The sequence below is a fragment of the Populus euphratica genome, unplaced genomic scaffold, assembly GCF_000495115.2.
Source record: "Populus euphratica unplaced genomic scaffold, PopEup_1.0 scaffold456.1, whole genome shotgun sequence".
In the NCBI taxonomy this organism is placed as follows: domain Eukaryota; kingdom Viridiplantae; phylum Streptophyta; class Magnoliopsida; order Malpighiales; family Salicaceae; genus Populus; species Populus euphratica.
In genome coordinates this window covers 215,047-231,768 of record NW_011500260.1, presented here as the reverse complement: position 1 = coordinate 231,768, position 16,722 = coordinate 215,047, and the positions used below count along the sequence as shown (strand labels likewise).

General features: G+C 34.8%; 1 protein-coding gene across 1 annotated transcript; it reads left to right on the top strand.

The window, feature by feature from the left end:
• The first annotated feature begins 5,544 nt into the window (after positions 1-5,544).
• On the top strand, positions 5,545-13,481 carry LOC105112835 (ARM repeat superfamily protein). The gene is made up of 16 exons (XM_011008694.1): positions 5,545-6,088; positions 6,159-6,464; positions 6,555-6,644; positions 7,141-7,617; positions 7,789-7,896; positions 8,200-8,330; positions 8,425-8,554; positions 8,648-9,002; positions 9,102-9,625; positions 9,742-9,921; positions 10,004-10,162; positions 10,421-10,495; positions 10,577-10,760; positions 11,348-11,499; positions 12,247-12,462; positions 12,760-13,481. Exons 1-16 carry the CDS (start codon positions 5,669-5,671, stop codon positions 13,408-13,410), a joined length of 4,158 nt encoding a protein of 1,385 aa, XP_011006996.1. The 5' UTR covers positions 5,545-5,668; the 3' UTR covers positions 13,411-13,481.
• Positions 13,482-16,722: the final 3,241 nt, after the last annotated feature.

The following is a 16,722-nucleotide window of genomic DNA, read 5'->3' as shown; positions in this document are numbered from 1 at the left end:
TCTAACTCATTTTTACTTAAAGTAGATTCAAATTGATCATAAACTAATTCGTCAATATGATCGACTTCTTGTAAATCATTATCATCTCCATGTTGCTTTCAAATGTTGAAAATATTCATCTCCAATGTCATGTTTCCAAATGATAACTCCATCAGTCCATTCCTACAATTAATCAATGCATTAGATGTTGCAAGAAATGGACGTTCTAAAATAACAGGAATTAAATTACATGCTTCAACAGTTTGTGTATCTAGGACAATAAAATCCACAAGATAAATGAATTTATCAACTTGTACTAACACATCTTCAATTATTCCTCTAGGCACTTTTACAGATCTATCAGCAAGTAACAAAGTTACAGAAGTTGGTTTTAACTCACCTAGATTGAGACTTTGAAATACTGAATATGAAAGTAAATTCACACTAGCTCCGAGATCAAGTAAAGCTCTTTCAATTTTATGTTCTCCAATAAAGCATGAAATTGTAGGACAACCAGGGTCTTTATATTTCAAAGCATTATTATTATGAAGAATGACACTTACTTGTTCGGCTAAAAAGACTTTCTTTTTCACATTCAGTTTTCTCTTCACAGTGCACAGATCTTTTAAAAATTTAGCATAAGAAGGAACTTGTTTAATAGCATCCAACAAAGGTATATTAATCCTAACCTATTTAAAAGTTTCAAAGATTTCAGAGTTGTAATTGACTTTCCTTTGTTTGGTCATGGCATGAGGAAATAAAAGTGCTGGTGGGGAATCAGTCTTTTCTTTGCAATGTTCAGCTCCAACCCCTTCCTTACCCTCGGAGATTAACTCATCATCTTTCTCACAAGGTTCAAGAGTGAGTTTTTCAATAACCTTACCACTGCGAAGAGTGATGACTGATTTGACTTGATCCATGTGATGGTTTGCGGAACTACTTGCATTTGCATTGTATTGCCCCTTGGGATTTTGCTGTGGTTGAGATGGAAGCTTAACTTTCTCTTGAAAACTAAGAGTAGATGTGAATTTTGCAAGAGCATCTTTTATATCTGCCATGGTTTGAGCATTTTAAGTGTTGATTGTCTCCTGCTTTTCAATGAATGAATGCAATGTTTCCTCCAGATTTCTTCTAGGAGGTGGAGCATAAGGAGGTGCATATCCATGAGAATTTTGAAAATTATGGTTTGCTTGAAATGGTGGCTATGAAGTTTGTGCATTATTGTTACCACTCTTCCAATTGAAATTTGGGTGATTTCTCCAACCAGGGTTGTATATTTGTGAGTATGGGTTATGATTGGGCCTTTGGAAATTGTTTGAAGCATGGGCTTGTTCATGGAGACATTCCTTAAAAGAAGGCAAAGTTGGACAGTCATTGGTTGAATGTTCATTGGTTTCACAGATTTGACACACAATGTCTTGAACAGATTTTAATCGATCACTCTTTTTTAATTCTAGTGCCTCAACTTTTCTCGCTAAAAATGCAAATTTGGCTTGGAGATCATGATCTTCCCTAAGGTTGTACATACCTCTTCTAAATGTATGAGGTTGAGTCTTACCTAGTGCCTCATAAGTTCCTGTGGTGTCCCAATTTTGAGCATTTTCAGCTAGCAAGTCTAGGTACTCCATTGCTTCGCCAGGGTCTTTATTTTCAAAAGTTCTATTGCATAACAATTCCGCCATTTGTCTATCTTTAGGTGTTAACCCTTCATAAAAATGTGAAACCAATCTTCATGTTTCAAAACCATGATGAGGGCAAGTATTAAGCAAGTCCCGATACCTACCCCAACATTGGTAAAATGTTTCTTCTGGTTTTTGAGTGAAAGTGGTGATTTGTCTTTTGAATGAGTTTGTTCTATGAGATGGAAAAAATTTCTTTAAAAATTATTGTTGCATTTCATCCCAAGCATGAATGGATCCTGACCTAAGATTTTGTAGCCATGTTTTAGCTTTATCTTTTAATGAAAAAGGAAAACGCTTTAATCTGATGGTGTTCATGCTACAATTTAAGTCATTATAGGTGTTACAAACTTCTTCAAATTCTCTCAAATGCAAGTAAGGATTTTCTAGATCTAAGCCATGAAAAGAAGGTAAAAGTTGAATAATGTCTGGCTTAAAATTAAAGTGAGATGCATCAAGAGAGAAAATTATACATGAAGGTGCACTTGTTCTTGTAGGATTCATGTGGTCTCTAAGTGTTCTAACTCGGTTATTCTCATTATTCTCATTATGAAGTGACTGGCTATCTTCTTCGGTCATTTTTTCTGAAAATGATGAGGATACCCTACAAAATCTACCACTTAATGTACATGACCAAACTCTCATGCACGTGTAGGAAGAAAATAAAAGGAGGAAGAAAATAAAAGAAGAAGGAAACAAAACAAAAGAAACAAAAGTTAGATACAAAACAAAATGAAAAGTGAAAATAAAATAAATATTATAATTTATATAAGAACTTACCTCCTCAGCAATTGCGCCAAAAACTTGACACGATCAAAGAGTTGATATCTTATCCCAAGTGCAGAAGTGTCAAAGTAATAAATAACCCGGCAAGACTAGGTCGAACCATAGAGAGGTTAACTATATAAATTATAAATAAAAACAACAACAACAACAACAATGATGATGGTGGTGGTGAAGATGAGTTAAAGAGGACTTTGAGATGTAAAAGTAATGTGAAGATTATACAATGATAAAAACAAATGTCAAGGTTAGAGGATACACTAATAGTATTAGAGATAAGTAAGCTATAAACTCTTTATTAATTATCAACATGATCATATTAATCATCTTATTTACATAACACCATACTTATAAATTTTATCAAGTATTCATGATACTAACTTATGTTGACAACAAATCAAGTTCCTCTTATAATAACGATGTCGGCCGAATACTACGAAGGATCAAGTATTTGATGTACCAATTGTTACACAACACAAATCTAGATTAACCATTTAACAAGTAAGGTATTAAGAATTAATAAGATAAAAATGATAAGACATGTTAATAGCAAGTTGTTTAGGATATAAGCATTGAAGTCCATATTGAGTTTATATTTACTTATCCTAACACCATTAGTGAAACCTTTTCACCTTGACATAATTAACTTAGCTAGACATTATGAAGGAGAAAAACTTAAAGAAACAATATAAAAACATAAACATGATATAAGTTAACTAAGTATAGTAAAGGAAATGAAAATCATGAACAAGAGATTAATGAAAGCAAAACTTAAGCATTACAACAATATAAAGAGAAAGAGCAAGAACATGATCTTGATATGGAAAACAAGATGCCCAAATGAATGACAAATGCCTCCTTTTATAGGCTAAAATTCAAAACTATTCATGTGGTAATTGATAATTGATGTAGTGGCCAACTATTGATTAGTGGACTTGGTGGACAGCATCACTCAAGTACTTTGGATGGCTGAATTGACATTGATGCAATAAGAATTTGGTAAAGTGTTCTTCATGAAAGTTGTTGGAACTTGTCTTTTCCTTCCACCTACCAAATGTTAGATCATTTGGATCACTACAGCTCGAGATATGTCTAAAATACTGAGTAGTGCTGCTGGTGGACGTGGTAGATAGCCCTCATGCTCTTGTATGGATGAAATCTCCTTTCTACCATCCGAATTTGAGTTGGTTCTCTTCATGAAAGTTGTTAGAAATTGTCTTTTCCTTCCACCCACCAAATTTAAGATCATTTGGACGTTTAGAACTCCAGTTATGGATAAAACTTTGAGTAGTGTTTGGGCTGAATTACAAGACAAATTCGGACTTCTCTTTTGTGGCCAAACTTTGAATTTGAAAATGGCAAATTTGGGTCTTTCCATACCCATGAAAGTTGTAGGCCTATTTGTTATCTTTCCAGCCATATAAATTAATATGAAATCCAAGATCTATAGCTCTAGATATGATCCGATGACTGAACAGTGTTCGAATTTGAAGTGAATCGGCATCTCCTTCATAAGCTTAGCCTTTTCTTTGTCCTTTCACTTCCAATAGTTAATCATGACAATCAATCCTTTGAATTGTGAGAATACTTGCATTTAAAATGAGCATTTACCATAAATTAAAGGTATCTTATATTATCAGACTTGTTATTACAAAACATATTCTAGTTAAGGAGTTATTGATACTTCACGTGCAAAATGATGATATAAAACCTTGATAAAAATGCACTTTTAAGTACTAATTAGCCAGCAGACTCGTGAAACTATATTTTAAAATTTCACACATGGTTCTACAACCCTACACAATGGATCTCTCTTCTCTAATAGGAAAAATCCAAATGGCCCTATGCACAAACCTTTTGGATTGAAGTGCACCGCAATACACTTTGTAATAAATCTGTTAAGCAAGCTTTTGCTCATTTGTTCTCTATTTTCATATTCCATAAGCCTTTCAAAGCTTCAGCAAACAATCTGGTTATGAGTTTTCCGCAAGCTACAGTATACAAAACTCATCCATATTTCCTGTATGTAAACCCCTCAAATAACCTCTCGGACATCATAACCTTGCAAAAAATAGTGTGCTTTCAGAACAACATTATTCCTGATGAAATATAGCCTAAAGGAACAAACTCTGATGAATAAATTGATTATGATTTATATGACCCTCAATATTTTGCTCATCTTCATAACTTGTAGATGTAGTATAAAAATAAAAAACTAAAGCAAATAATTTTGGGAATACCAAAGCTTCTGGAACCACATGAGATGGAAATGATTGTAGAAAATGACTATGTGCTAGCTCTACAAGTCCAAATTATTTGTGATCAGGATAACCTATCAAACCAAAATCTCTCTCTAGATCATGAACCTATTATTGATTGATATTAATGTTGTACTAGCTTATTGTTTATATCATCAGTCATGTAAGGGTGCATTATTAAGTATGCTTCAATGCTTTTTGATGTAAGGTGTGATATAAGCAAAACCTCCAAAGTAGTATAAATAAAGGATGTGTGTAATGTTGTAAGGCAGAACCTTAAAAGGGTAGACCTTTAAATAGAAGCCTCTTTAATAAAGAACTTGGTTTTCTAATTCTCTATATTCTTCAAACCCTTTGTACATTTTAAATCATAAGCTTTTGTTATCATCATTTAAAACATGACTCCAATGAGCAACTATTAAGTGCAAAGAAAGTTGGCCGTGTTTAGCCACTTTGTTAGAATATACGTCTCACAATTGTGGTATATATTAAATAAATCTTTAACATTGTTTATCAATGTATAAAAATAACATAAAAATACTATTTTAGTTTTCAATATAGATTTTACCTTGAAGATGTTAAAAAAAAAAGATAAAATTTTATCCTTTCTTTTGGTTGATGCCCTTCATAAGTCAAGTCCTGTTTATTTTTGTGTTTTAAAAGTGTTTTTGAAAAAAATTATTTTTTATTTTAAATTAATTTTTTATTATTTTTAGATATTTTTGATACTAAAAATAATTTTTTAAAAATAAAAAAAATATTATTTTAATATATTTATAAATAAAAAATATTTTAAAAAGTAATAATACGCGAGCTTAATATACTGTACGATAACTTCAACTTCACCCTCGCATCTCCCTAAATTACAGCCCACTCCTCCACCGCCTCTTCCTCCTTTCCTTCGTCTTCTTCTTCTTCTGCTCTCACTCTCCAGAACAAGCGCCTACTTCTCCACCTCTCTCTCTGAAAATGGACGCTTTTAATCACCTGATCACCACCAATTTCAACCACCAAAACGACGACGTCAATGAAGAAGAAGAAGAAGAAGAACAACAACAACAACAACAAAATATTATCAGCAGCGGTGTTGTGTTTTCGCAGCTAAAACCTTACTGTTTAGACCTTCTTCAACTCCTCCAAAACCCTAATCCTACTTCTTTTTCATCTTCAATTCCCTCACTTGTCCAGTTCCTCCACGACTCTCCTCCTCCTTCTCTCCAACCTTTCTTCGACTACGCTTTATTCCCTCTCCTCCTCCTCCTCGACGCCGCCGTTGATTCTCGAAAACAAAATCCTAAGCCTCATAAAATAAGCGACAGAGTAGCCGAAGGAGTTGTTCAGTGCTTAGAAGAGTTGTTGAACAAGTGTTATTTAGTTTCCATTGATCAGGTATTTCAAACAAAAATTCGAAATTTCCTGCTTGAATTTGTTTAAATTAATTAAATATATTTGTTTCTAGATGGTAGTGTTGATGAAGAAGTTGACGTATGCGGCCATGTTAACGGAAAATGAGGCTTCGGAGGAGTTTAGAGAAGGAGTGATTAAGTGTTTTAGGGCATTAATTGAGGGATTAAGTTCGTGTGGAGTTGAAGGCTGTTCATGTGAAGAAATTAATGGTTTGCCTGCGCTTGTAGAGGCCCGAGACAATCGGAATGTGAATTCAGCTCGGGATTATTTAGGAGGGGAAGGAGAATGTTTGGTTTCGTTTTTGAGGTCGCAGAGTGCTTCTGCTGCTGTTGGGCATTGGTTTTCACTTCTTCTCAAAGTAAGTTGTGATTTTTGGGAAATGTCCTTGTTGTTCATATTTGAGTTTGTGCTGAAAAATGGTCCTTTTATTTTATTATTATTATAAAAGGCTGCAGATAATGAGGTTTCTAGAGGACATAGAGGGAGTGCGAAGATTCGGGTTGAAGCATTTTTGACTGTGCGTGCTCTTGTTGCTAAGGTAATTTCATCTCATCGTGGTAGTATGTAAAATTGTAATGTTAAAGCTCATAACTTGAAGTAGTGAATTGGCGTATAATTTTGTTATGTAAGTGCTCTGTTTAGTTCTTTTGCAGGGAGTGCTTGGGGTGATTGAATTTAGTTATTTTTGGGGCAACTTGTTGGATTTTTGTTTGTGATGTAACTATGTTGCATTAATTTCTTGTATTTTGTAATTATTGACTGTTAGCTTGGGTGATGTTTCTTAAGGTGTTGAGTCTTAATAGAAGATGAATTGCTGTGTGGCAGCGTTCCTATCCATTAGTGTATCTTTCTTATTAGTTACTCACTTTGATTTTTTGTTGGAAATGATAAGACCAGAAGTTTCTTCTAGCAGGAAGGATTATAGTAATTTAGATTAGCTTTTGGGTTAACTGAATCCTACCTTCAGCTTTATCCTGCAAACAAGTTCTCACAACAACAATTAGCTAATTTTAGTGGTAAATTATCTTTGGTAGATTGGGACTGCAGATGCATTGGCTTTCTTCTTACCTGGTGTTGTTAGTCAATTTGCAAAAGTTATGCATATGTCAAAAACGATGATAAGTGGGGCAGCTGGAAGTGTGGAGGCTATTGACCAGGCAATTAGAGCCTTGGCTGAGTATCTGATGATTGTCCTTGAGGATGATGCTAATGTATCCAGTCTTGATAGATCTTTATGTGCTGGTTCTGGCTTTAATTCAAATAAGAAAGGATCTTCTATCCACTCGGTTCTGGATGAACTTCGCCAGTTACCCATTAGCATTCAAAATCAGAGTAAAGTTGCAGCTGAAAATTCAGTTGCTGAAGCAGTAAAATCAGTTACTTCTGCATCTGAATTTCAAAGTGCTAAGCCTGGCAATGAAAAAGGAGCTTTGCATGTGGATCGCACAAGAGACTGGGTTGAGGAAACTTCAGCGCATGTGGATAGACTTTTGAGTGCAACCTTTCCACATGTATGTTTTGAAATTCCCTTTTTGTTCAGCTTTTAGTTCCTTTTAAGATTTTGGTAGAGGAATCAGGGCTCTACAAAACTGCATTTTTGAGTTAGTGCATTTACCCACTCTCTCTCCTTTGATGTTGTCAGTTGATTCTTTTCATTGCCTTAATAGTTTACATGTTTCTAGATTTGTCTTCATCCAGCAAGAAAGGTGAGACAAGGACTGCTGGCTGTCATACGAGGGCTGTTGTCAAAGTGCAGTTGCACTCTGAAGCAAAGCAAATCAATGTTTTTGGTAAGCTAAGAATTGAAATCTATTTCCATGTAACCTGTCATTTTTTCCTTGAAGTTGACTTGCTGGTAGTACCAGACATTCAATATATATCGGTGCAAATGGTGTTGCATTTTGTTGTCCGTTGTAAAGTTTTAGAATCATTTGTATTCCTTGTCATTGTTATCCTGTAAGAATGGAAGCTGTTAGAACAAACATTATGTTTGTTTAGGACGTTGTTTTTAATTAGACTGGATAAGGCATCTAATAACTTTTAACTTCCTGTAAATTTTGGCTTCATGCATATTCTGATGAGTAATCATGCAGGAGTGTCTATTTGTCTTGGTCGTTGATGAATGTGGAGACATTTCTGCACCTGCTCAGGAGTTTCTTGAATATTTACTTTCATCAAGCGGCAAACTTAATGTACAATCTGATGTTGCTGAGCTTTTTAGCAGGTTAGTCCTTTATGTGAGAGTAGACTGGATGTGGGGGCATACATGATTTCTTCTTCAAAATAATTTCTTATTATGAATTTCTTTTCCTCTTAAGGCTCGTCGAGAAGCTTCCAAAAGTGTTTTTCAGCAATGATGAATCACAATCGCTCTCACATGCCCAGCAATTACTTGTAGTTATCTACTATTCTGGTCCCAAGTTTTTGATGGATCACCTTCAGTCTCCGGTAGGTGCCTGACATATGAGTTCCCCTTTTTTATTTTTCATTCTTTGTACAAGGAAGGTTATAATTTCCAGCTATCCCTTCTTATATGCATAGGTGACAGCTGCAAGATTTTTGGATATTTTTGCCCTTGGTTTGAGTCAGAATTCAGTATTTATAGGTGCTCTTGACAAGTTTATGTTAGCAAGGCCATCTTCAATTGGATATCTTCACTCTATTGCTGAGTTGAAATCTGGTTCTCGATTTTCCTCTGATTACCAACCCATTGTGGATGTTGTTCCTTCTGATAACCCAAACTCCAGAGATATCCATGGAAAAGCAATACAAAACCCATCGCTTTCTCTTCAGGACAGTTCGGAGCTTCCACGCATGCCCCCTTGGTTTGGTAGTCAGAAATTATATCAGACTCTAGCAGGAATTCTTAGACTTGTAGGTTTATCTTTAATGACAGGTCATCTCAACTCTTGTAATTTCAGTTTCTTTACTAGACTTGGGTCTCATGTTTTCTATACTTAACACCATGCATGTTTTTCTTTTTGTGTGTTGCTAGACTCTATAAGTGAAGGGCATATGTCCGTTGTCAGTGATATACCACTGGGTCACCTTCGTAAACTGGTTTCTGAGATCCGTGATAAGGAGTTTACTAAAGAAAGCTGGCAATCATGGTATAACAGGACAGGTTCAGGCCAATTGCTGCGCCAGGCAAGCACTGCAGTGTGTATTCTGAATGAGATGATTTTTGGTCTCTCTGACCAAGCAGTTGATAATCTTATAAGATTGTTTCATAAGTCTGAGTTAAACAGGGAAGGAGTTCAAGCACCTGATGCAGAAGGTGCTGATGCTCAGCCCAATACAGTTGAACATCTTGAGCGTACTCGATCTATTTGGAAGGTTTCACAGGAAAGAGTTGCTAGGAGTCATTTGAATGATTGTGTTGGTAGAATTGCTCACGAATATCTATCTTCTGAAGTGTGGAACCTTCCAATAGATCAAAAATCTTCTCTCATACAGTCTGATGGTGAAGTTGAAGAAATTACCTTGCACTTCTTCCACGATACTGCCATGCTGCAACAGGTACTTTGTCTTTCTATCAGAAAGTGCATATAATTTTATGAATCCTGCATTAGTTCATCAATTCCTGGATGGCATATTACTGAGCTTCTATTCTAACCTTTTGTTTTCTCAATCAGGTTATTATTGATGGGATAGGCATCTTTTCCATGTGCCTTGGGAAAGATTTCGCTTCCAGTGGATTTCTTCATTCATCCCTTTATTTGTTGCTTGAGAGTCTAATATGTTCAAACATCCAAGTTAGACAAGCTTCTGATGCTGTTTTACATGTCCTTTCCTGTGGATCGGGCCATCCAACGGTGAGCTTGCATAGCCAACATTTTATCTGCCACTGGATCCGTGCTTCTGTGACTGTTTTTATATTGTTATTTTTTCTTGTAGGTTGGGGAATTAGTCTTGGCAAATGCAGACTACATAATAGATTCAATATGTCGACAACTGCGTCATTTGGATCTTAACCCACATGTGCCAAATGTGCTGGCTTCGTTGCTTTCTTACATTGGAGTAGCTCATAAGATACTGCCTCTGCTGGAGGAACCGGTGCGGCAATTTACCCTGAATTTTGAGAACCGTTTTGAGTTGGCTTGGTCAATTTTCGGATAAATTGTTATTTTTTCTTTCATTTCGCTAATTATGAAATTTATGCTCCTTGCTCTTTCTCATGTGCATACACATTCTTTTTCTCGTGTTGTTAATTTTTCAATAACCCACTTGGCATTTTATTAGTCAATAAATTGCATTTAAATTGATTTGCTGCTGATATATGATGCTTAAGACAAATGTTGCAAAATTGTGCAGATGCGCTCTGTTTCTCAGGAACTTGAGATTCTTGGTAGACATCGACACCCAGTTTTAACTATTCCCTTTTTGAAGGTTGTATTTTATGTCAGTGTCAACCCAGTAATTTATTGTATATGATATTTTTCTTATTGTCAACAATTTTGTTTCCTGTAGGCTGTAGCAGAAATTGGTAAGGCGTCTAAACATGAGGCTTCTTCACTGCCCACCAATGCAGAATCTTATCTTATGCATGTCAAGTCCAAAGTATCGGATATGGGAAAAGGAAAAAAACTGGAATCCCATGAAAACTCAACATCATATTATGACAATGATATTGATATGTCTGACATGGAATCAGGTGATTACTTCAGCAATTATGTCTTGCATTCTGCTTGTTCAGTTTGGAATTGGATCCATGGTTTCATGATCTGGTCCTTTCGATTTAGGTGTACAGTTTTGTTGTTTCTATGTTATCATTTACAAACTTTTGGATAAAAAGGATGCCATGAAATTAATTGTGCACCATTTCAAAATGATGATGCCCATGGTTGTGCACTTGTGCTTGCTCCCATTGTTTTTCTTGTTATTTCTAGATATCAAGGAGATGGGAATTTTTTCCTTTGTGCTTGATATGGAAATAATGTTGCTTTTGGCAGTTTGCACATTCATAGCCTGTGTCTTTTAGTTGCAGTGCGATGCAGAACATTCACCTAAACCATGTAACAGATTGAATAACCAAGGGACACTTCATGACTCCTTATTGAATCATCCACTTCTTCTTGTGAACCATTGAACTGTATCCCTCCTGCTAGATTTATGTCTGTTTATGTATCTTAGTTGATCTGATTTTGATTCCTGTCCTGAAGACAGAAGAATTTAGTTCTTTCATTTAAAGTGTGTGTGTGTGTTTGTTGAGGAAGCTTTTAGTAATGATATTGATTGCAGAGCAATGGGAGAATTTGCTTTTCAAGTTGAATGATTCCAAAAGATACAGACGAACTGTTGGATCAATTGCTGGTTCATGCTTAACAGCTGCAATCCCACTACTAGCTTCAATGAAGCAAGAGGAATGCTTGGTGGCCCTGAATATAGTTGAGGTACCTATGGTGCATATTAATTTTTGAAATTTCATCAGGTGTGTGATATCAAATAAGCTTGTTAAAATATAGATGTGAGACTTAAGATGCTTTGCACAACTTAACATTTGTTTTTCTCTTACGTCTTATATTTATGAAGCTCAAACTTGGGTCTATTGGTGGTAGATGTGATACCTAATTTTTTTGAATGTTGTTGGGAGTACTTGGGTTTTTAATTGTAGTAGTCATGTCAAGGGGTGTTTGAGAGTGTGGCAGTGGTTGTTTTAAAAGTGCTTTTCGTTTAAAAATACACAAAAATAACATTTATTTAATTTTTTAAAAATTATTTTTTACATTAGCATATTAAAACGATCTGAAAACATTAAAAAAATTATTTTAAGCAAAAAAAAAATCATTTTTTTATGAAATACCATTTAGAACACAATTCCAAATTGCGCCTTGGTGTCATTGCTTTTAGAAATTATGGTCATCTGTCCAGTGCTGGTGCTTCTGAAACCTAAATATTCTAATTGCAAATTCCTTGGATAGAAGGTCGGCAAGGTGCTATTAATATAGTGGTGATGCCCTATCTCTCGGTTCTTATAATTATTTTTCTATTTTATCTTAAAAAGTTAATTAAACAGACTAGAACCTTTCAGATTACTTTAAATCTGTGAATCGACTGCTTTCGTTACGCTAATGCTGTGCATCAAACAAAATCTCGAGAGATTTTTCTTTATATATTCTCATGACAAATTGCATTCTTAGGATGGCATTGTGACACTGGCCAAAGTGGAAGAAGCATACAGACATGAGAAAGAAACTAAAGAAGCAATTGAGGAAGTGATTCGATCATATTCATTATATCAGCTTCAAGATACTTTGGATGCGGCTGAGGAAGGGACTGATGAGAACAGGTTGCTCCCAGCAATGAATAAAATATGGCCATTCTTGGTTGCTTGTGTTCGTAATAAAAACCCAGTGGTGCGTATTCATCTTTTCCTGTTGGAAGTTGCCTTATGTGGTATACCTTTAGTGATTGTATTGAAACATTGTTGCTTTGTTAATCTAGTCCTGGGACATTTTTTTTTTCTACAAAAAACATAGGTCATCTCTTGTTTATGGTTTTAAATTCTTTAACTCACAGCAAGCTTCATTCTTAGTCCAACTGTTTTCACATCCTGAATTGCTGAAGTTGAAAAGAGTAAAGAAACAGAAGAATTTCATATTAACGATCATTTGGTACTATTATCTTGGATTCTAACTCCTTTCATTTGACAGGCTGTCAGGAGATGTTTAAGTGTGATATCCAGTGTAGTATTAATCTGTGGAGGAGATTTCTTTTCTCGGCGCTTCCACACTGATGGACCACACTTCTGGAAAATTCTTTCAACATCTCCATTACAGAAGAAACCGTTTTCAAAAGAAGACAGAACTCCACTTCAACTTCCTTACAGAAGCGCTCCTACTTCCTCAGGGGACTCGATGTCTGAAATTTCAAACTTGAAGGTCCAGGTTGCAGTGCTCAACATGATTGCTCATTTGTCCCAGAATAAAAGGAGCACATCAGCATTGCAAATAGTCCTCAAGAAGGTTAGTGGCCTTGTCGTGGGAATAGCTTTTAGTGGTGTTAAAGGGCTTCATGATGCGTCCATTAATGCACTATGTGGACTTGCATCCATCGACTCTGACCTTATATGGCTTCTACTAGCGGATGTATACTATGCTTTGAAGAAGAAAGACTTGCCTTCCCCACCCATCTCAGGTTTACCCCTGATCTCTAAGATTTTGCCTCCACCTTTATCCCCTAAAGGGTATCTTTATGTACAGTATGGCGGACAAAGCTTTGGATTTGATATTGACTACCCTTCTGTAGAAACTGTGTTCAAAAAACTACTTTCCCGGATTTTTACTAACCAATTGTACATATAGATGTGCTTGCACTTTTTTTTAAACCATTCTGCATTATATATCATTTCATCGTGAGTGATTGCGGTATCCAATTCCACTAGTCTTTAAATTGGGCTGGTATCAGAATTGTGGCTGCATGATCAATGGTCTGCTGTACTATTTATCAAAGTATGCAGTGTTCTCTAAAACTGGTTATGTTGTGGCTAGCGAGTATAATTATTTTGGAATAATGCTAATCTTACAGGGACTGCCGCCAAAATTACTTTCCGGAAAATTCCAAGTACTGGATATATGGGGTTCAATGTTTAGATATTACTCATTCAATGCACGTGATATTTCCTTTTCGTTCTGTTTGGTTTTTTACCAGAATTTATGAGGGAGATCTTTGTATGATGCAAACGCAATGTTTGGGCGTGGATGGCAATCAATTGCACCATTCAATCCCATGTTTAAACATAATAATTAATTACATGGCTGCAATTCGGGAAAACCAATTTTAGATTTTCGCTCAATGGTACCTCAGGCCCTGTTTGTTTCCAGAAAAATACTTTTTCTAGGAACAACTTTTCTATGTTGATGAGCTCAAGGAAAGTTAATCGAAGTAACTTTCATCAAAGGGAAAATGATTTCCAGTCAAAAGAAGTTAAGCCTTTACAAGAGAAAATTATCTTTGAAATCCCTTTCTTTTCTTCGCAAATAAAATACCTCATAAAAGACTTTTTGGCTATTGCAAATCTCTCCCTCTCGAATCTCTTTATTGGAAAAGAAAACATCATCATTTTCTTTTTTTCTTTTTTCATTAGCCGTATGCAACAATCTCCATTCAAGCTTCTTGAATCCTTTTATTTCAGGTAACCCTCTTCCTCAAATCTCTCTATTATCTGCTTTCCTCTTCGTTTAGATTTTTAGTTGTTATTGTGACATAGATCTTGTGTTCTTGTTAATTTCTTGCATTTTGTTAATATTTTTATTTTTTTCTTTTGTATTTCATGTTTTGTTTGTTTCATGTCTCACTGGCTAAACGATACCAGATAAACAAAGGAATTGTTGAGCCAAAGCAAGTCGAATTACCACCAGTCAATGTTGACGGGGTAATAATGTTAGAGCCGCAAAGTGTTTTAGACTACTGTTGGCTCAAACGAGGAACACAACTTGTCGCTGAAAGTTGAGTGCAATGGAAGCATCTTCCTGTCGAGGAGGCAATGTGGGAACCAACAACTAAGCTTCGGGAGCTATTTCCAAATCTGGACCTTGGGGACAAGGATTCACTTGATGGGGAAGGTATTGATAGGCCACGACGATTAGAGAGGGGCCATAAGCTGAATCCTAAATATTTGGGATGAATATCAGTATGTACAAGATTGTCGCATGCAACGTAGCAGGTAGTGGACGAAACCATTAAAGCATGTGGGAGGAGTTTTACGTGCAAAGGGGTCTTCAACAGTTTTTTTTTACATCACTTTTCTTTCATGCAGTTATATTAAGTTTACGTGTGATTACGTGTATGGTATTGTGTATTTGCAAATGTTGTTTTACATGAGTTTAACATCCAGTTTCTAGTTTCCCATTTGATTCGGCTCACTTATGTGTGGCCTTGCTATTTAAGCAGCCAGCAGTTGTTATGGAAAGATTTGCAAAATCAATTTTGATTTAGAACTGCTGTACTTTCTCACTGGAAGAGAATAATTCAATTATTCTTTTATTATGTATTTTGGGACTATCATATTAATTTATATTAGTTTTCTTTCTTGATATTTGGATCTATAGTTATGATTAAGACAAATATCTAGTGCATGTACAACAAACTTTTGAAATATTGAGACAACACCAATTCTTTATCAAAGCAAGCAAACGTGCATTTGGGCAGCAAGAACTGGCATATCTAAGACATTATTACCAACCAAGGTGTATTGATAGGCCATGACAATCAAATAGGGACTATAAGCCAAATCCCAAATATTTGGGATGAATATCAGCACATACAAGATTATCACATGCATGTTGTATGCAACATAGCAGGTAGTGGACGATATCATTAAAGCACGTGTGACACGACCAAAATATTAATATCTTCTCCCAAGTGCAGGAGTGTTGAAGTAATAAATAACCCAGCAAAACTAGGATCGAACCATAGGGAGGTTAATTGTATAAATTATAAGTAATAATAATACAACAACAACAATAATAATAACAGTAGTAGTAGTAGTAGTAGTAGTAGTAGTAGTAGTAGTAATAGTAGTAATAATAAAAAAGACAGAAGAAAAAGAAATTGATGAGAACTTTGAAATGGAAAATCAATGTAAGGATCAACTAATGATAAAAACAAATGTTAATGTTAGAGGATTCATTAATGGTATTTCAAACAAGTATAATATAAATTTTTTTATTACTCAATTAAAAACCACATACAAAAAAGGTTCCAATCGGATTATAAATTGTTAACATGATTACATTAGTTATCTCATTTGAATAATGCTAATACTTGTAAATGTTGTCAGGTATTCATAATTATAATTTACGTTAACAACAAATCAAATTATTTTCATAGCACAAGTGTCAGTTATACCATATGGTTGAGTTATAAAAGTATCAAGTATTTGTTGTACCAAGTGTTATACAACACAAATCTAGACTAACCATTTAACAAACAAATTATTAAAAGTGAATAAGATAACAAATACAAAACATGTTAGTATCAAACATTAAAGTCCATATTGAGTTTACACTATATTTATTCTTACACCATTAATGTAACATTTTCACCTTGACATAATAAACTGAACTAAACATAAAAAAAAAATATAAATAAAAAAGATAATAACATAAATAAGATAAAAGTTAACTAAGTAAAGGAAAGGAAATTAGAAGCATAAACAAAATATTAATATAAGTAAAACTTAAGCATTACAATAATGAGAGAGCAAGAGCATGATCTTGATCTGAAAACCAAGATGCTTAAATGCATGGCAAATGCCTCCTTTTATAGGCCAAAATTGGAAACTATTGATTTAATAACTAATTGTTGAGTGGGTGCCCACATCTTGAGTTGATGAAAATCCTTATCTTCTTATCTAAACAAAACATCATTCATAACATCAGAATTTGAACCAAACTTACTCATGAAAATGTTATTGATAACATCATAATTTGAACCAACCTTAATCATGAATGTTTTAGAAAATTATCTCAGCTTTCCAAAAAAAAAAAATTGAAGTCATTTGGACTTCTAAAACTCAAAATATAGGTTAAACACTAAGCAATATTTAGGTTACAGGACAAATTTAGACTTATATGTTGTTGCTAAGATTTAAACTTCCAAACAGCAGAATTGAG